Raw genomic sequence first — 22,071 nt, 5'->3', positions numbered from 1 at the left:
TGTATGTATGTGTACCGATGCGGCCGTCAGAGACAGAAGGGAGAAGTCTTTCTGGAACCGTTCTTCACCAGACTCAAAAACCGTCATCGCGGTCAACTCCTCTCTGCATCTCAAGTCTGCAGACGTACCAGGCGAGCTACTGGGCAAACTGGTCACATCGATAAAGCCGTTCACATGGAGGTAAGCGGTCAGCTGGTAGTGGGAAAATGAAACAGAAGCCATCTGTGGCATCATGCCACCCCGTAGCATTCGTTTTAAAGAGGAAATGTAGCTTTTGCTACATAATTTACACTCTCCAGAAATGTATACAGGGGTACATTTTCACAATGAGTCTATATTGATAAAGTCTCATTCACAATCATGACATGACTTTAAAGGTAAAGATAGTCTAATGAACACCCCCATCAGGTAAATAGCTACACAAAATACTACACAACAATACTCAAAAAGCTCATTTTCAAGCCTTGTAAGGAAAAAGGCCTTGGTACATGATTGCAATATTTATTATAATAAATAAAATGACTTTAGGTGATTGCATGGACTATAAAAATAGCCTCTGCAAGCTTAAAGAATTGCATCTGCGCAAACCATGATGACCAAAAAGGTATCAAGGATTTTATTTCAGCCTAAAAGTCAAATACAAGGTCAGTACAGTTGATCAACCTAAACCACGACCCATTTTGTCCCAAAATTTGGGACACTTAAAAAAATAAATCACATAAAATAAATCCCCATCTCAAAACAACTTGAATGATACTCCATAAACAAAAAAGCGAATGCGCTGAAAAGCGTCTCCGTTGAATACGGCAATGTAACCTTGCCTTTCTGCCTCATTCTTCTAAATTGCTCTTTTACAAAAAAAGGAGGAGTGTTTTTGGCCCGTCGTCAAACACTTAACATCACTCCACGCTCCTATAAACTGAATCACAGTATGCCGGCATGTTCTCAAAGGCAGAAAAGCCCGACATCGGTTTAAAACGATAGTCAATAGCCTATCCTTCATGTAAAAAGGGGCTACCAAGGTCTCACACCATTCTCTCTTTGTTATCTAGAGATGAAAACTCTCAGCTATTTCAGCAATCCTCTTATTAATTAAAGGAAAAATGCATCTCAAATACTCCAGTGCAAATAAACACACCTTCACTTTTTACCTTCCCGCTTTCTCTGTGTTCGCCATTATTTTAGCCTGCAAGTTCAAATCCATACAGTAAAAGTCCACGTTCGTAGTATTCATCCGAAGGTTGTGCTCAAATGTACAGTATGTGAGGAATGTGGTGCAAATAAGTAGAAAGCCCACGCAAAGTGAAGTTAAAATGTCATCTTTAAAGTAGTACGTGATCATACATAGCATTAGCAATGAGATGAAATACTAACCTCAGGTGGGTTTTTGTTATGATCATTGATAAATAAATCTGCATCAAGAGTGTTTGTTTGTGATGTCATCATCTGCAAGAGCAGGCGTCCCGACTTTCTGCAGAAACACAAGAAATTTGACAAATTAGACATTGATTGTTGACTTTGAAAGAGTGACGTGATTTAAACAGGGTGGACGTTAGCAGTGTGTTAGTCTGAAGTGTGTTACAGCAAGAAAATAAAAAGAAAGAAGCAGGGTTATCGTGGGTAACTAAATGGAAAGCATGCATCTAAAGCATTTGTTTTGTTATTTGAAATAAAATATAAGTATTTACTGAAGTGAAATAAATCCCCTAAACCTTTTTTTTTTTGTTACTTGACAATTAAATATTTTTGTTTGGTTTTAATGTACCAAAATCTGAAAATGAATAAAAAATGCTGCATTTGAAGGTCAGAAGAGATATCATCATTTGATGAAATAAGATTTCACATCACAACAATTGTCGATTTGTCCACAAAAAACACTAGAACAATTTCATTCATTTTCTTGTCGGCTTAGTCCCTTAAGTAATCTGGGGTAGCCACTGTGGAATGAACTGCCAACTTATCCAGCATATGTTTTACGCACACTTGCCCTCCCAGCTGCAACCCATACACTCTCATTCACACTCATACACTACGGATAATTTAGCTTACTCAATTCACCTGTACCACGTCTTTGGACTTGTGGGGGAAACCGGAGCACCGGGAGGAACCCCACTCCAACACAGGGAGAACATGCAAACTCCACACAGAAATGCCAACTGACCCAGCCAAGGCTCGAACCAACAACTTTCTTGCTGTGAGGCGATTGTGCCACCCAGTGTGCCACTGTGACCCCCCTATATTATATTATATTATATTATATTATATTATATTATATTATATTATATTATATTATATTATATTATATTATTATATTATTATTTTATATTATATTATATTATATTATATTATATTATATTATATTATATTATATTATATTATATTATATTATATTATATTATATTACATCATATTATATTACTGACAAAGTAGTTCAGTGGTTAGCACTGTCGCCTCACAGCAAGGTCGCTGGTTTAAATCCCGGCTAGGTCAGTTGGCATTTCTGTGTGGAGTTTGCATGTTCTCCCCGTGTTAAGTTTCCTCCAGGTACTTCGGTTTCCCCCACAGTCCAAACACGTGCGGTATAGGTGAATTGAATAAACTAAATTGGTTGTTTTGTATGTGTGTGAATGAGTGTGCTAGGGTTGTCACGATACCATAAATTTAAGCCACAGTACTACACCAACTGAAGTATCAAGATACCAAGTAGTATCACGATTCTGTATTAATTCATAACTCACAACTACGAAATATAGCAAATTGTCAGAAATACTACAATAATTATCATTAAACTATGACTATTTATATTTAACAGCTTGTGTTTGGGCCGTGGAAAAATAGCGGCTTTTTACACACATCACTTTACCTCTAATGTTGTTTGTTTTTTCGTGTATTTTGTAGATAAATGACCAACAAAAAATACATAAAAATTAAGATTGAGACAAATTATACGAAATTCATTACAAGAGAAGATTTTGTTCAACTAAATATGAAGAGAACATTTTTTGTTTTCTTACACTGCAAATCCCAAAAAATTAGGGTAATTCAAACCGTTTGAGAAAACCGATTGCAACAAATCATTTAAGTTCAAAAACTAATCCTTATGAGTACTGTGAACTTACTCCATTTAAGCTGAAGTACTGTAATGAGGTATTTAACTAACTCATGACCTTCAACACTGAGTTCAAAACTCTTTTCAAATGAGTAGAATTAACTTTCAGTCATTTTTGAGTTAACTACACTCATTTTATTTTATTTTTTTAATTCTTTGTTTATTGATTTTAATGAATACAAACGTAAACAAAAAAGGGCAAAGACAAATGTATCAGTAGACAAGTATTGCAGCAAAAGGCAAAGAGAGAAAAAAATTAAATTCATTTAAAAAAAAAAATAATAATAATAAAGAAATAAATAAACATACAAACAAAATACAAAAAAAAATAAAATAAATACTACACTCATTTTATTTGCTAAAGTTAACTGTTGGGTTTTATACGGTAGTGTTTCCTGCTGCTATTTTCAGTTTTTTTCCCATCTCTTGTATTTCTACAAGAAAGAAACCAACGTAATTCCAAATTTCCCTTTAGTGAGTCACGCTGACAGATTGTGGCGGTCGTTGTAGCTAAATCATATTCACAGGAACAGAAATGATCTGATTCACAGGTAAGTTTGAAGCATCAGAAATCAAGGCACAAATTCGACACAGTTTTGCAACCTTAATGCAGACTGTTAAAATTAAATAAAGTAGTCTATTGATTATACACAAGTGTGTGAGCATTTTAGTGACTTTTCCACTATTTTATAACTGTTAATAGTGATACTACCGTTTAAAAACTACAGGGAAACCCTCAGTATTTTGGTGTCATAGTATCGCAGTGCTGCTGAAGTACCAGATGGAAGGGCATTCGCTGTGTAAAACATATGCTACTTAAGTTGGTTCCCTTTATAAATAAAGAGAATAAGCTGAAGGAAAATGAATGAATAAGGAGGGCAAAATTATTAAATTTTTACTATTAATATTAAGGCTGCACGGTGGAGCAGTGGTAAGCGTTCCCCCCACAGCAAGGTTGCTGATTCGAGCCTCGGCTGGGTCAGATGTAATTTCTGTGTGGAGTTTGCATGTTCTTCCTGCGTTCGCGTGGGTTTCCTCCGGGTGCTCCGGTTTCCCCCACAGTCCAAAGACATGCGGTACAGGTGAATTGGGTAGGCTAAAATTGTCCGTAGTGTATTTGTGTGAGTGTGTCTGTATGGATGTTTCCTAGTGATGGGTTGCAGCTGGAATGGCATCTGCTGCATGAAACATATGCTGGATAAGTTGGCGGTTCATTCTGCTGTGGCTACCCCAGATAAATAAAGGGTCTAAACCGAAAAGAAAAAAAAATTAATGAATAAATAATAACATAAAATTATTTAAAATATAAAATATCTATTTATTCGTTTATTCATCTGATTGTATACATTGAAGCTGAAGAAATTGTTGATGCCCGGTAACATTCTGTAAATAAACAATTCAATATTACTGTACTTTTAATCTAAATGAATTTAAATAACTTGAAGCACAAAATGTGACACATCCAACTGGTCACAACTGGTCTTTTTAAAATTCCCTTTTAAACCTGTTTAAATACATATTAAATCTGTTTTTAATAATTTTTTCTTATACTTATTTTGTGATTATTTTAGGATTCTTTCAATCCTCTTGTAATCTTAAGCACTTTGAATTACTTTATTTACTTAATCTTGCCTTGCAGATTATTTTTGTTTTGTTTAGTTTATTTTGTTTTATTTTTTTATTTTATTTTATATGGTTCTATCGCTGGCTGAAACAGTAGGCATTTCTGTATGGAGTTTGCATGTTCTCCCCGTGTTCATGTTGGTTTCTTCAGGGTGCTCTAGTTTCCCCCACAGTCCAAAGAAATGCACTATAAGTGAATTAAACAAGCTAAATTGGCCGTAGTGTATGTGTGTTTCCCAGTACTGGGTTGCGGCAGAAATGGCTGCAAAAACCATAAGCTGGATAAGTTGGCGGTTCATGGCTTTTCTTAATGAATAAAGGGACTAAGCCGAAAGAAAATGTGTAATTGAATATATTGAGGATTTACCTTTTCTATCATATCTATTGGAAAAAGGACAAGGACGCACACTTCAAGCACAACAACTTATTATTATTAAATGTAAATATTAGGCTATTTCTTTTGGAAGGATTCTATATATTGTATAACTGCAGGTCAACTACATTTATATACCGCCAACCCTTCACACAATTCCTAAGCCTTTCTGCCTTTGTAATGTAATGATGTGGACCTTTTGCTAAGCTGCTTTGCTAAGCGCTGCTTTTGCTAAGTGCTATAGAAATAAAGATGAATTGAATTGTGAAGCTGCTTTGGAACGATAACTATTGTGAAAAACACTATACAAGTAAACTTGAACTTAATTGAATTGAAAGAAAGAAAGAAAGAAAGAAAGAAAGAAAGAAAGAAAGAAAGAAAGAAAGAAAGAAAGAAAGAAAGAAAGAAAGAAAGAAAGAAAGAAAGAAAGAAAGAAAGAGGCATTTTCAGCCATTGACAGTAACATGTACAGTATCTGCTCTGTTCAGACAGGTGTGGAAACCCGAGTGTCAATGAGATGTTATGATGTTTTCTGTATTACATTACAGCTCTTCATTCAGTCCATCTGACTGAGATAAATCAGTTTTGACTTTCACTTGTGTCCGTAAACCTGCCAAAATGATCTGAGCCAATAATACTCCAATTTCTATCCCACATAATTTTGTTACACACAGTACGCATTTCAGACAGACTACTCAGGTACAGCTGCTTACGTGTATTTGAAATATAAATACAGGGCTCAACAAAAAGAACTGCCCGATGGCCCGATGCTCGGGACAGTAGGCAGAATCATTCCTGGCCCGATCGGGGCAGTGCTGCCTTGTCACCTAATTTTAATAGACGGCAACATGACCACAACATCAAAATATGAGGCTAAAAGAAAACGTCTATTTCTAACATTGTGGAAACATTTAAAGGGGTACAACACAATAAAAATGATGTTTTGCATAGTTTACCATCACCTTTAAGTCAGCCACCTTTTGTTTTGCAATAAAATACCTGCACATTTTCCATCCTGCTATATTTTATTGCTGAATATTTGAACATTTTTCAAATATTTAAATTCTACATTCACAGACATTATTTTGTGACACATTATTTAATATATGTGGCTAATAAATAGCAATTAACTTCTTTTTTTTTGGTGGGGCCAGTGAAAATTTTGGCAGGGCCAGTAAAAATCTGAACCACTGGTCCAGTCGGGCCAGTATAAAAAATTTCTTAGCGTTGAACCCTGACATTATTTATTGTATATTGCTCCTAAATTATGAAATTAGTTTCCTGCTCCCATTAGAAATAATTCATCTCTTGCATGTTTTGAGAAATCTCTTAATACTTGTTTTTTATTTATTTTCAATTTCTTCCTTGATTGTGTCTACTTTTGTTTCAACTGTATTATTATTATTTATTTTATTATTTAAACATTTCTTCATCTAAAATATTTAAAGAATATTTTATTTAATATTATTATTATTATTATTATTATTATTATTATTTACACTGAAAAACTTTTATTTATTGGATTTACTGATTTTTTTAAGCAAAGTGGTTGCGAACAATTTTATAGGCTTAAACTAAACAAACAAATTTAATTGAGTAATGTTCAACTTATATTATTATTCATGTTGTTTATTATTTATTATTACTAATATTATTATTATTATTATTATTATTGTTGTTGTTGTTGTTGTTACTATTATCATTATTATCATTGTTGTTGTTATTACATAGGATTTATATAAAACACTTTTAACTGCTGTGATTCATAAAGGATTTCAGAAGACAAAAATAAACATAACCAACAGCACCATCTAGCGGGTCAATTACATTTTTTCGCCGTGTGTAAAATACACAGTGCTCAGCATATATACACCCCTCACAAATGTATCTTTGAAATTAATATTTTCTATTGGATGCTAAAATTTTATTTGTGCATATGCATTAGTTTAGTCAGTACTGTAGCCAAATCTGGACAAAACAACTTACAGGTTTTTTTAGAACCTTAAGGGTCCAAAAATAAGTACACCCAGATTTATTTGTTAGAGAAAACACTAAATAAATAATATATTAAATATATTTGCAATATTTTGCTTGAATTTAATTGTTTTATCTTTCTATTTTTAAAGATGTTTGTTGACAAAAAATATTATTTTAGTAAATATATCTGTTTAATAAATCTATTTTGTTTAAATGCACCAAAATAAATTACCTATGTTCACTGAGAAATTATTAAACATTTATTTTCAAAATGGGGTGCACTGAATTACGCTGAGCACTGTATGATTTTATAGCAGTGATAAATAGGGTGACTTCAGGTCAACTTTTTCCTACCGTGTCACGATTGACCTGAATTCACTTCTAAATGTTAGGGAAATCCATTGTTTAGCCAGTGCTGGTTAAGTTACTTTTAAAAGTAACAAATTACAATCTTAAGCTGCTCAAAAAAAACCTGCATTTGTTACTTATTTACATTTTAGAAAAGTAATGTTAAAGTATGTGACTTTTAAGTAAGAATGTATATATTTATATCATAGCTTTTTTCTAAAGATTACAGGCTTAAGATATATAGTTTTTGTAAAATACTACATTGTATTAGATTGCAATATATGCAATATATAACAACATATAAGGTTTTTTGCCAGGTTAACTCAGTCAAAAACAAAAACAATAAACTCATTATTCTCTAAAAACGTGATTTGAGTCATATTTAAAACAGTGAAACATTACAGACAAACATTACATACTGTATGCTTACTGTAAACATGGAAAATGTCAAAATAACAAATCCAAACTACCACTACAAGCAAAGATGGTATCAATGATATAAAAATATATTAAAAAACACTGGACAATAGATGATGTTATTATATATATATATATATATATATATATATATATATATATATATATATATATATATATATATATATATATATATATATATATATATCACTAAGGGGCAAGATTGTTTAATCTGTACTAATATAATTAAATAAATAATTCAATTTAGAGAGAAAATATTGTAGTACCCTGAATAGATGTTGACACATTTGTTTGGTATATTTTGAATGTTTTCCTCCAATTTTAATCTCATTATAATCTATAACATACCTATAATTATTAATATCTCATATTATATTATATTATATTTCATTATATTATATTATATTATATTATATTATATTAAATTATATTATTTAATCATTCATTCAGCTTAGTCCCTTATTGATGAGGGGTTGCCACAGCAGAATGAACCACCAACTATTCCTGCATATGTTTTACGCAACGGATATGCCAACTGTCTCAGCCATGGCTCTAACCAGCAACCTTCTTGCTGTAAGGTAACAGTGCTAACCACGTCATGGTGCCGTTTATATTATAATACATTAAATTATACTATTTTCACATTTTAACAGATTTAATAACTATTTTATTAATTGATTGAATCACACACATATAAAATAATAAAAAATGTATCAGCTGGTACTGTGAATAAACTGCTGATGCCCTGAAACTGTAGAAAATCTGTGGAATACATGCTTAAACATTAATGTATTCTTTCAGATCAAACAAAATGTCAATGAAAATCAAGAAAGAAAAAAAAAAAAAAATATATATATATATATATATATATATATATATATATATATATATATATATATATATATATATATATATATATATATATATATATAAAGAAATAATGAAACAACTGTTTTTTTCTGTAGATTGTGTAAACTGACTTTTTCTCCAGCAGAGAGCGCAATAGCTTTTGTTTTTTTACAGTCAAGTTTTGTTGTGTTTGCTAATATCAGATTCAGCTTATATCAAATTTATCTAAAGATGAACCGTTTACTATTTAACCAACGACTTTACAGCATAATCATCATTCTGATCTCTGCATTTTCATAATAACGTTACCAGGCAAGTTGTAAAAGTTTATGAGTTGGCACAGATGTGATATGCTATGATGTGTGTAAAGTCTATCAATGGCCATATGTTACTGGAAATCCACCGGTCACTGTCTGACATTATTAGGCTACACGTTTTTGTCATTGGCTTTTAAGAAACGTTCTCAATCGAGCACTTTTCATGCTCGCGGTATGTTTATCTGCTAACAATAGTAGTTTTATACACACACTCACCAATGAAGAACCTTGTCATTGTTCATTTTAAGTAGTATATTGCATTTAAATAAATCCACCAGAACTTAAATTAGTGTTCTGCTAATAATTTGTAAAACAAGTTTGTTTTCTGCTAAGGCTAATTTAGCAAGCTTAGCTATACTTGTATGTAGCGTAAGCAACCGCATGGTAAGTTAAATATAAACAATTCAGGCTAATATATTCTCACAGTAATTTGACAAAGTTTGAGCAGATAAAAGCACGATTTGGAGGCGGTGCTGTATATAAAAATTATATTTACCTTACTTTTTGTCTGTTTTTTCCACAACTAACAAATCTCTCAAGAAGTACAGACGTTTGTGGGTTATCTCCGTTGAAAAAATGTAACGTTAATTGATCATTTGTAAAAAGAAAAATAAATAAATAATAATAAAATGAACAAATAAATAAAGAAATAAAATAAAGAAATTGGATAATAGTTTTTCACACAATAATTGTAATAATTATCTTTGTGTATCATTCTTTATAACATAGTTGATAGTTTTATTCATGCTCAGTCTATATTTGAAAAGCATTTGACAGTTAAAAAAAGGAAAAACTCCAAAGAATATTGATCAATAACTCTAAATAATATTTATTATTTATTAATTATTTTTATAATTTAAACTTTATTATTTGTATGCTACAATTGCCTATAGATATAACGTTACCTGCCAAAATGGAAAAAAATCATTACATTGATAGATGAGATGGTTTCCATTACAACAATAACCATAACGTAACGTTTTAATGGTTTGTGTGTTTTGAGACAATATGTGACAACAAATTACCAGTGGAGACCCATAGGGGTCATTACAGTTTCCATTAAAACTAATACAATTACCATAATAACCATCACAGCTTGCAAAATGTAAGAAATCTATGTTTTTTTTAATGAATTTATTAAATTATTTATTGATTTATTGCAGGATTACATTATAATGTAAAACATACTGTTTAATATATTAATATATTATATATTTAACATATTATTTACTGACCTTTGATGAATAAGGGACTAAACGAAGGAAAATTATTGAGTTAATAAACAACATTACTACTAATACAGAAAAACTAAAAAATAAATAAATATTATATATTTTACAGTAATATAATGTTTTATTTTATTTGTTTGTTTATTTAACAGGGACAATACACTTGACATTGTCAGACAAAGACAACCGATGCCGCATACATAGGGCATATACTGCATGAAGCTAATTTGCAGCCCTTGTCCCTGGTTAGGCTTTACATTAAAAAATAAATACAAATCAACAAATAAAAACAACAACAAACGTGCAGTATACAGAGCCACAAACAAAAAATGTAAGTCAATCTGCATTCTAAAGAGAATTGTAAACCTGACCAACCTGAAAGAATAATATTTAATGTTCATGTTGCTGTAAAGATTTCAACCATTTATTTAGCTTTTCAGGAAAAAAAAAACTGGGAGTTCTGTTTGTATCTTTAATTCAACAGGCATGGCATTCCATGATGTAAACCTTTCACTGAAAAGGATGACTTACCCACAGTGGTTCTGTATCTGTGGATTCTACAATTCCCACTTACTGTCCCTCTATTCTTGCAGTTTGCCCCATCGCTACTGAATAATACAAAAAATTACAAAAAGAAAAAAACTCTAAATATTATATATTTAACATTATTTTTCTATGATATGCAACATTATTACTAATTCTAAAAATGGCAAAATATTATTAACCATTTTTAATAATATTAGTCCCTTTATTAATCTGGAGTCGCCACAGCGGAATGAACCGTCAGCTTATCCAGTACAGTGTCACCATATTATATATTTAACATATTTTGTTTCTATGATATACAACATTACTACTAATGCTAAAAATACCAAAATATTAGTTACCATTATTATATAATTGCAATATTCTAGTACATTACATCATTAATATTTACCATTATTATATCATCGCATCTTGTAGAATAAAGTGTTTATGTTTATCTTTGTTTTTTTATATTATATTATAAAATTGATGAAAGATACACGTTTTAATGTTAGCCTATAATTTACGTCTAAAAGACAGATAAATAAAATTAAGTAAATTAAATGGAAGATCAGATGCAAAAAAAATCTAATAGTTTAATAAAACTTTTCCAAGACATACAACTAATGATATAAATAAAATAAAGAAAATTAAACAAGTAAATAAAATCGAAAATGCAAAAAAAAATCTAATAGTTTAATAAATACTTTTTCAAGACATAAAACTAATGATATAAATAAAATACGCAAATAAACAAGTGAATAAAATGGAAGATGCAAACTATTTAAAAAAAATCTAATAGTTTAATAAAAAACTTTGCAAGGCATAACAATGCATGGCTCCTCAGTATCATTTCCACAACTATTATCCTATTAACAGCCTGACTCTAGTCTAGAGAGAGCCGTCAGACTGGTTCAGTGACCGCTTGGTGCCGCCTGTGGGAGAAACACGGAAGAGAAAAGAGTTCATTCAAGGCGGTCCGGGGATCCGCGCGGACAAACACACACACACGTACACGAGTTTCCCCCGGTAAACATGCTCCCGTGACGCTTCTCCAATGTGCCTTCGCGTTTTACTCTCATTCACTGCGGATTTAAGTGGAAATGTCTGGACACACCGTTCTGTATGGACTGATTCTCTTATATTCAATTCACCCGCTCGTGCTCGCCGAGAAACCGGGTAAGTGAACAATAAAAAACACGGCAGATGATCGCAAACAAAAGGGTCTGTTTGTTGAGGCGTCAGAGGTTTCTGCTGGAGGACTTTGAGCTGTTTGTGTTTAACATGCTTTTGTGGTTTTAAATCTTTTTTTTTCAGTAATCATACCTCAGCTTCTGGGGAGTTATAATGTGTAAAAGTTAGTTGCTTCAGATTGATCCTGTAAGCTCTCTTGTAAGACGTATTGTATTTAAATTTATCAGAAGGTGTGTTTATGTGCTATCATATAGGCTTAGCATGTTGACTTGGGATTTCTGTTTATGTTTCGTGTTGTTTATTTATTTGCCTGAGGAAAACCGAAGTAGCTTTTTCAACCTGGAAATCCTATTAACTCATAAAACCTGTAAGAGTTAACACCGATATCGTTAAACTCCAGGTTTGGTTGATCGATAAGATGGTTGGTGTCAACTTTAGTTCACTATAAAAATGTTGACTGTATTGTAACAGCAGTTAACACAACATGTTGTCCATGAGGGCAACTTTCCATCACCTTCACATTGGGACTGTATTGCAGACAAACGTGGCTCGGATGGTCTGATCTGCATTGTGAAATAAAATAGAGGTGACAACTTCATTACCATGGTACTTTGAATATTTGGTTTAAAATCCCACACATGATTACAAAACAACTTTAGCACTATTAATTTGACTGTGAACATTGTTGTACTTTGATAGTCATTGGCTGCTAATACGATTTCCAAGTTCTGAATTTGCCAAGAATACTTTTATGAAGCTATATTATTAAGGAGAAAGTTCGAATGTGGAAATTAAAAACCAACTTTACCTCAATAAATAAGTTGACTGTATTATAACAGGAGTTAATACAACATGTTGTCCATGAGGGCAACTTTCCCTCACCTTCACATTGGGGCTGTATTTCAGTCAAAAGTGGCTTGGATGGTCTGAACTGCATTAGGGTAAAGTTGGTTTTATATTCACACATTCATTCAGTGACAACTTCATTACCATGGTACTTTGAGTATTTGGTCTGAAATCACATGTATGAATGACTTCAAAACAACATTAGCAATATTTATTTTACCATAAACATTGTTGTACTTTGATAGTCATTGACTGCTGATATGATTTCCCAGTTTTGAATGTGCCAAGAATACTTTTATGAAACTATATTATTAAGGAGAAAGTCTAAATGTGGGAATATAAAATCAAATTTACCTCGATTGAAAAAGTTGACTGCAACATGATGTCCATGAGGGCAACCTTTCCTCACCTTCACATTGGGACTGTATTGCAGTCAATCTGGCTTGGATGGTGTGAAATGCATTGTGAATGGAAATTAGGGTAAAGTCAGTTTTATATTCGTTCAGTGACAACTTCATTACCATTGTCCTTAATCGGTTTTAAATCGCATGTAAGTAGGACCTCAAAACAAGCCACTGGCTGCTAATATGATTTCACAGTTTTGAATGTGCTAAAATATTTTTCTGAAATTATATTAAGGAGAAAGTCAGAATGTGTGAATATAAAACCAACTTTACCTCAGTGAATAACGACCAAATTCTTGTTATTTTTCTGTGAAAATTTCGGTTTAACATTTCAGTCAAACATGCATAATACTTCATTTCAAAACTGTATACATAGCATTGTTACTTCATGGCAAAATGCATGCTAAGCATGGTGTTTTAAACTGAATGTTCTCACTCTGTGAGAATCCATATTTGGTGTATGATAGGAGATGGCCGCATTGTCTGTACATGCTAAAATCTCTCTGTTGTGAATATTTGTGTTCTACCCTGGGGCAGACGGCGGCCAGGTGTTCCTCAACATGCTGAAAAGCCTGATTTTGAAGCACTTTTGCCTTCTTCCTTGTTGGAATCAATGCAGAAATGGACTAAATCAGGGCTCCACAATGTTGAAAAAAAACTGACATTGTGATATTTTGTTTTCCTGCAATAAATATTGCAAATACATAATTTTCAATAATTTCAATAAATGCTTTAAATTCTCTATTTGGAATGCATCTAGATAAATTATAACACATTACAATGAAAGAAAAGTACAACAGAATAAAGATACAAAGAATGCAAAAAGTGCTTTAATGGATTTCCAGAGAGTCTAACTGTACCAAATTAAAATAATTAAATCTAAAATAACACTTCATTGCATGAGTAATTAAATACGGTAAACTTTGTTAAAGCTACACACATTATAATTTCTTTAATTCATGTTAATTTCTTGCCTGAATGCTTTAAATTCACTTGAAATGCTCAGTCACAGACCTTAAAGGGGACCTATTTATACCCTTTTTTGCAAAATGTAAATTAAGTCTCTGATGTCCCTAGAGTATGTATTTGAAGTGTCAGCTTAAAATACCCCATAAATAATGTTTGAAACTCTTTGAACCTGCCCCTTTTAGGCGTTGATCGTAATTGTATATTTTGATGACTGTCACTTTAAATTCAAATGAGATTGTGCTCTTTTCAAAAGAGGGTGGAGCTACAAATGTGTCAGTGTTAAGGCTGATTTATACTTCTACCCTACGCCGTGGCTGTAGCGCTGACGAGTCAGGGCGGGACCGAGCCGCACATGTGGTGCGAGCCCGATGAAGCAATTGTTTACAAGTGTGGAGTCCTGTGAAGGAGCTCTGGATGGAAAGTTTTGTTTTGTGTTTAACTCATAATTAAAGTTGTTGTATGTCCTGCCTCAAAATGAGCGAGTTTGAGCCATTTATACATTCAGGAAGCGTTCAGAAAAAAACAAAACAGCAGCGAAGAAACTTGACACAGAGAACATTAATACCTCACTGCCAACTCGTTTCGGAAGTGTTAATGCAGACCAACAGTGACAGTGCGCAGAAGTATAAATGCACAGCCGTTGCATGCGCTGTGGGTTACGCCGGTCACTTGACGCAGAAGTATAAACCAGGCTTTACGCGTTAATGTTGTTATATAGGATAAGGCGTAAAATTAAGTGAGTTTCTACTGGTGCTGCGTGAAAATAAGAGAAAACACAACAAATGGCTATGTGAAACCAAAATAATTTATTAAACAAGGATATTAAACAATGAATATAGGAATTACAAATGTAGTTTAACCAACCAAACCAAATGAAACAGGAGTGTTGCCAAAACAAAGAAATAAATATAACAAAACAGTCTAACTAAACCCCAAACTAACTAACCAAAGAAAAATGTAGAAACAAAACCGCAATCTTCAGCGTATGTGACGCTTAACTAAACTACTTAACTATTCAAAACATAATTACAGGCGTGGCAAATCCTCTATAAACTAGCATGAAATACTATTCTACTCGGAATTACTAGAGTTCTCGTAAAAAGTACACACTGTTGGTAATTAGCAAAACAAAAGCTTATCTGATAATACAATTCTCATAAAAATTGTTTGACTTTCTAATAATCTAGTAAATTGAGCTATAAAAAGCATATTTTATCAATAAAGCGCTTCAACGAGAGACAAACTGAACACAAAATTATACCAACACAAATGGTTGATAAAAGTGAAGAGTTGTAGAATCGAGTGCTTCTACTGGAAAGTGCAAGCGAATGCTTTTAAACGCTTCCGATTGGTGTGATGTCATAATGATGAGTGACGGCCTTGTTGACCAATGGTCGCACATCTGCGGGAAGGAAAAACAAAGAAAACAAAGCCGGGTAAAGGGAGAGAAAGCGAAACAGAAAACAAACACATAACACCACAAAACATACGTGAAACATAACAGTCAGCATAGTGCCAGATTCAAGAAGAAGACTAACACCCTATGCTAATGAGAAAGAGATTGACACTAATGGGTGGGACTTTCCCCCTCTGATGACACGTGCTATGTACAACTATGTTTTTATTAAGCGTGATTATTATTATTTTTACCATTTACCAACTGGTTATACTCACAGCTGCCACACAACTGTGTTTAAACCCCTTATAAAAGGGATTTTTGCATAATAGGTCCCCCTTACCGTGCGTTCACACCGAAGTGGTGAGAGCGTCCAAAGTCGCTCTGACCGCCTCGGCGACAACTCTGTCTGCCTTCAGCTCCGGTGGCGAGAGCGTCAAAATTCTCTACATTAATCTTGTATTTAAAGGGGCCGTTGCAGCATATCAGTTACTTTCCTGCATAAAACATGCTTTCTAGTGTGAAAATGTTGTATGTACACTTATTAAATTCATTTAACAATGGAAGATAAAGTTGCGTGTGGTGTGGGTTTGCTCCACTTAATGATCCAATGTGTCTATATGTCTGAAATATCCTGAAGCAGCAACACTGTTTTGTACTATCCCATGAGATTCCCGCTTTTTTAGGATAAATATATATAACTTTAATGCACATCAGTAACTTTTTAAATACAAGTTCCTGTAAGAAAACATTGTAAATAATTGAAATTCCGGCGACTGCAGTAGTCAAACCACTGGGAACAACTGTGGTCGGACCCAAAGTTCACAGGTCTGTGTTCTCTGAACTCCAATTGCTTGCCGCTGAACCGGGTCATAGCTCAAAACCATAAAGTTGACTTGATTTTAACTCTTCTCGACGCCCACACCGGCGAAGACGCGCCACGCTACTCCTCGGCGCTGGCTCTCATTGAAAATGAATGGTTTCCGGCTGCTTTGACGCTCTCACCGCTTTCGATGTGAACGTACGTTAAAAACGCATGCACATTATACACTTTTACTATATTATGGTTAAACTTTACAACAACTCCACAAATCTCATATGTTCTGAACTGTGTTGCTGATCAACCGTATCCCGACTCGACATTGCAGAACCTGCGATGGAACTATTGCAAAAGCACCAGCTGATTCGAATGCTATCACTCTATTAAGTGAACGTAATCAGCTGATAGATATGGGTCAATAGGGCCCTTCTGCGCCTACTGGTAGGCTTAGAGGGCTGATATCATCCATCCACATATGGCTGCCGCTGGAAGTTAACAATAATTATTTATATTATTTATTAAATTTCCCATAATTGTATTTTACTAACATCTTTCCCTACCCCAACCCTAAACCCAACCGTCACAGTACTGTCAAACCAGATCTGGATCTGAAGTCTTCTCTTTTAGTATAGCTGATTGTGGATGGATGATAACAGCCCTCTTAGCCTACCAGTAGGCACAGAAGGCCCCTATTGGCCTATATCTATCAGCTGATAACCACTGATAGCACCCAATCATTCAGTCGAGGGATAACATTCGAATCGGGTGAACGCACACATTGCAAAATCGATGCTAAAACGATATATTGTTTAGCCCTAGACTAAATCTGCTTTGGGTGATTTGCATAGATGTTGTTTTTGGCATTGACAGCAGCTACTTAATCCTGAATTTGGAACAAAAATAAATTGAAGATTATCCTCCAACTGTGTAGTCGTTTGTTTGCATGGCCGTGATTAGCATGTGATGTCATTCCCCAACACCTGCCCTGAGGTTTCCGTCTGTTCGCTTTTTAAGCACTGACCCAGCCCAACATCTGGATGAAGTTCAGACGCCGCCACAAAGGCCACTGTGTGTCCGCTAGTATGTAGCACTGACGTAACACTAGCTTAGGTCAAAGAAAGCTTTTTGTTTAGCGTGGCCGAACTCTCCCTTAGAAACGCACCGGCGCTATTTATAGCATTCATTCCTCGTGTCATTTAAGAATGCATTCAATGTGGCAAAACTTCTGGGGTCTCTTGAGTTTGTTATGTGCATACATCAGCGCCAAGTTCTTGCATGACTGTTGGAGACTCAGCTGTCTTGTAGGAAAGGAGTAGTTTGTTGGTACCATCACAGGTGTGAGTGCCTTTACCGTGGGAGACAGTGACATAGCACAACAGTGCACAGTAGCTCTTGACAATACATGCACAAATGCACACATACATGCACTAACCCTCCCAGCGTGGGAGCTCTTCAGCCTGGGATCTTCCACAAGACTTGTGTCCAGCAGCTGACGCTTTCTGACGCCACCTTTGTCACTGATGGATGGAAGCTTGTTTCTGACACTGATATGGGTCGGATGTAGGGCTGCATGATATATTGAAGAATTGTCATTAATGGTATGTGCAGTGTGACGATCAGGGGGGTCAACTTTTTTAGTATAATGTTAGTTTGTTTAATACATGCTTCAATCATTTATGTATTTATTTATTTAAATGACAACTAATTTACTCATTAATTTTGTTTTCAGCTTAGTCCCTTTATTAATCTGGGGTCGCCACCGCGGAATAAACCGCCAATGGATGCATGCAGTGGATGCCCTTCCAGCTGCAACCCATCACTGGGAAACATCCACACACACTTATTCACACATATACACTCCAGAGAATTTAGCTTACCCAATTCACCTATATATATATATATTCACATATATGTCAACTTTTTTTTCCACAAAAAAGCATTAAAATAGATGTTAATGTAACATTTTATTTAATGCAAACACAATAATGGGACATGTCTCTTCTCATATACGTTTTCAAACAGTGGAAATAATCAAACTTTCATGCTGATCAGCGAGCATGTGCTATGATAGTGGCGTTTCCTCTCTAATAAGAGTTCAGTATCATCTTTTGCTTCTAATTACACACCATAAACTTTTGTCTAAGTAGAGGCTTCTTTCAGAGCTTTGACTTGTCTTAGGGGCATGTACATGTTGAAACATTGCGTTAATTTAACTCTCCGCTAGCTGATATAGTATTCTTTGGTTCATGTTAGATTGGCGTGCATTGGCTTGTCGGTCTCATTCAGACGTTTGTTGCAACAGAATCAGACATTCTTGTGTGCTTGGAGTCTTGATGCTGTTACATAACAGGTTGGATAACTATTTGCATGACACAAATAGCTTAACAGGTCTGGGATCAATATAATGTCGTTGTTTCTTAACCGTTCCTGGAGGACCACCAGCTCTGCTCATTTTCCATGTCTTCTTAACCAAACTCCCCTGATTCAGATCTTCAGCTCATTGGCAGAGACCGAAAGACCTGTAATGGGTGTAACAGAGAAAGGAGATATACAAAACATGCAGTGCTGATTGCCCTCCTGGAGCGTGGTTGAGAAACACTGATCAAAATTTTAGGATTAATTGTAAATTTAAGGTGGCCACTTTTGACACCAAACAAATTGTAAATAGTGTGTGCTTTTTTTCAATGTCAAATAAACCTTTTAACAGGCTGATTTGCTGCTGCATTACATGGAAACTAGGGCTGTCCCTGACTAAAGCTTTTATTAGTCCACATTACTAAATTTTTGTTCTAAAATGCCTTGTTTTCTCCCTGCTTTGGCCTATTGTCCACATTAAGACAGCTTTTTTAGGAAATAAAAGCATTTTTGTAACACAGTCCTAAGGAGATGACATTTAAAAACCCTATTTTCATATTGGAAATTAAATAAATGTCAGGTGGGTATATGAAAGCATTTTCCATCATTTTATTTTGAATGACGGAAAAAAATGAAAATGATAACGTTTACATGGAGCTTTTTTAGGGTGCTTTCAGTAAGTAAAGCAACGTAAATAAATATATAGCCTATAACCTGCCCTTATATAAGTGAAATGTCATCTTAATAAGGAAAAAATGTCTCAATAAAATTCCGTTATCACAAGAAAAAACCTTTTATAAGACTATTAAGTGGAAAAAAATAATAGCCTGCAGTAGGGTAGTCTGTATGTGGCAGCATTGCGCACCATGAATGAGTTTGCTTGTCTGGTTTCGGAATATAAAAAACAAGCCTTCATTCGTTTTTGTTTTCTGGTGATTTTATTTTCTGTTATTCAAAATAAAAAAATTAAAATCAAATGATTTTTGAATTTAGCTTTTTCATTTTTCACCATTAAAAATATTTTTTTCTATTTAATATTCGTTTTTGAATTTAAAATCGAAAAAAAAAAAACGGTTCATTTTTTATTATTCAATATCCATTTCTAATAGATTTCCAATGGATTTCCATGAAAATCCTATGACCAAAAGATACTCAGACCTTTCACACCTTTTAGATCGATTGTTTTGTTCCAAAATGGGGATTAAAGTTGTTACAATGTTTATTTTTGTTCTTGGTGGGGTTCGCTTTCACACCGTAATGTTTCTAAACGGACCAAAAAAACTAAAACAAGTAAAGTGCAGAGTAAACTGCTCACATTGGTCAGAGTTTCAGGGTTTATTTTTCAGAGTCCCGCTCAGCTGTCATGCTTGCTTGTTTTTATTTATGACGACAAGCAATAAGACCGTATAAGCGAAAAGATGTGCTTTAATTTTAAATGGTGACACCCACAGATATTGTCATCAAATATAAATCAGAGGTAAGACTATCTCATACATAGCCTTGGCTAGAATTATGCATTATAGGCTTTATGATATAGAGAGAGATAACAAAAAAGCCAAGACTGCAGTTGAGTAAATGTTCCTAATGGATAAACAGCTCTCTGTATATTTCAGCATGCTTTCTCTTTCAGGTGATCTCGGACCAATTGTTTTTGAGAAAGGAGGTTTCACATATGCCAAACAAACCGCGCTAACCAGTGAAACGAGACAGGTTCCGAAACAAAAATCTAGATGTGAAAGCACCCTTAGACAAAAATGCCGTTTTCAAATTTATCCAGATTCATGTAGACGTAGGCTTGGTCAACCAGTAGTTGTTAATTACAACCATTAGTCAACCAATGTCCCATTTCAATTTAAATTAATTTAATTAGGCCTACATAAGCAAATATGGGGAACAAATGAGAAAGGGCTGAGAATAATAGTCTTATGTAACATTGTTTCACAATGTACAGAAACGCTGTAATAATAAGTGTTAAAATTTGACATTACGTACTTGCACACGCATAAAATGGCACTAGGGTTGTAACAATATACCGGTATGACGGTTTACCACGATTTGAACGTGCACGATTATCATACCATGAACAATTGCATATCAACGGTTTTAACCCTTAAAGACCGAGACAGCCGCCTGCGGCTAAAATAAGTATTGCTCTTAAATGTTTAATAACTTTTGATCCGCTGATCCGATTCATACAATTCAAAGATTGGCATAAAGAAGAGAATCTCAGCTTTCTAGTGCTGTATCACATAACATTCGCGGACTTTCAGAGGCTCCGGAATCAGTGCGGTTACGTCATCAACATTTGACAACGCTGATTTCACAAAGAAACGCTCGTCACTGTGTCTCCGGACAAATCAGACATGATACATTGATGCATTGTCCTTCCTCCATGCCCAGATTGGTTCAAACTCGCTATATCACAACCAATAAGCATAGGTTTCGCTTTTGTTTGTGGACCAAGCTTTTTGAACAACACGGAATGAGAGATAGGCATACATTTATGCGCGGCTAAATAAAACGCAAAAAAAAAAGTTTTGCATGAAATAATTCTCATACTAAATACTTTTGCATGCACAGCAGAACAGAAACATGACAAAACAGTGACACAGCAAAGACGAACTGCTGCTCTTGCTGTTTTCAAAAGACGCAAATAAAGATGCAGCTGTTTGTTTGCATTGCAGACAACCATATCCAAATCCATATCGATAGACAACCATATCCATGCTGGCACATAAAACCTAAGGATGTTCCATATTGAATCTAGTTTCGTTATGTAACTATTTATAGTATAGTAAATATTTATATCTATTTTTTACTGAGGATTTGCACCATGTTTATTTGGACTTTATTTGGACTTTGACACATTATTTATTATTTTCTTATTTTTATTTGTTCATTGTAAGTGGTGTTGTTTATAGTAACTAAAAATATATTATTTGGAAAAAGTCAAATTTGCTTCACTGTTCTATTATTTTGTAACATTTGTAACATACCGTATACCGCGAAACCGTCAAACCGTGGTATTGTTTTAGACGATTATCATACCGTGAAAAATTCATACCGTTACAACCCTAAATGGCACCAACAAATGATATGAATGTGTTTGGGGAAAAAACAACATGGAGCTTTGCTGAATATTTGTTGATAAAATTCAAACGAAATAACATTCAGCATCAACATTCAAACAAATTCCAACTTATGAGCTTTTTAGCAATGAAACACACCGTTTTGAAAGAAACTAAAACAAATACAATTGTAAAGGCAAGGCAAGGCAAGGCAAGTTTATTTATATAGCA

At 34.0% G+C, this 22,071-nt stretch overlaps 1 protein-coding gene and 1 long non-coding RNA gene across 19 annotated transcripts in view; one reads left to right on the top strand and one right to left on the bottom strand.

Annotated features, from left to right (window-relative positions):
• The window catches only part of LOC137488687 (uncharacterized), a 149,975-nt gene extending 140,184 nt beyond the window's left edge, over positions 1-9,791 (bottom strand). For 6 of the 10 annotated variants that reach the window (XR_012396033.1, XR_012396036.1, XR_012396035.1 and 3 more), the window contains exons 1-2: positions 9,251-9,431; positions 1,375-1,471 (exon numbers count right to left, since the gene is read on the bottom strand). This is a non-coding gene — a long non-coding RNA (uncharacterized lncRNA). Of the gene's footprint in view, positions 1-1,374; positions 1,472-9,250; positions 9,462-9,530 lie in introns of those variants that run through there. The other 4 variants (XR_012396041.1, XR_012396039.1, XR_012396040.1 and 1 more) reach the window with 2 other exon arrangements.
• Positions 9,792-11,755: 1,964 nt separating this feature from the next.
• Positions 11,756-22,071, top strand: part of dcbld1 (discoidin, CUB and LCCL domain containing 1) — an 83,209-nt gene continuing 72,893 nt past the window's right edge. For all 9 annotated transcript variants that reach the window (XR_012395681.1, XR_012395680.1, XR_012395679.1 and 6 more), the window contains exon 1: positions 11,756-11,967. Coding sequence is in view for 2 of the 9 variants with exons in the window: in XM_017352525.4 (XP_017208014.1) it covers positions 11,892-11,967 (76 nt within the window). In the remaining 7 variants the exon portion in view is untranslated. The remainder of the gene's footprint in view (positions 11,968-22,071) is intronic.

The sequence above is a fragment of the Danio rerio genome, chromosome 20 (genome assembly GCF_049306965.1).
Source record: "Danio rerio strain Tuebingen ecotype United States chromosome 20, GRCz12tu, whole genome shotgun sequence".
NCBI lineage: Eukaryota > Metazoa > Chordata > Actinopteri > Cypriniformes > Danionidae > Danio > Danio rerio.
The sequence above is the reverse complement of the archived record's forward strand: the minus strand, read 5'-3'. Positions and strand labels throughout refer to the sequence as shown.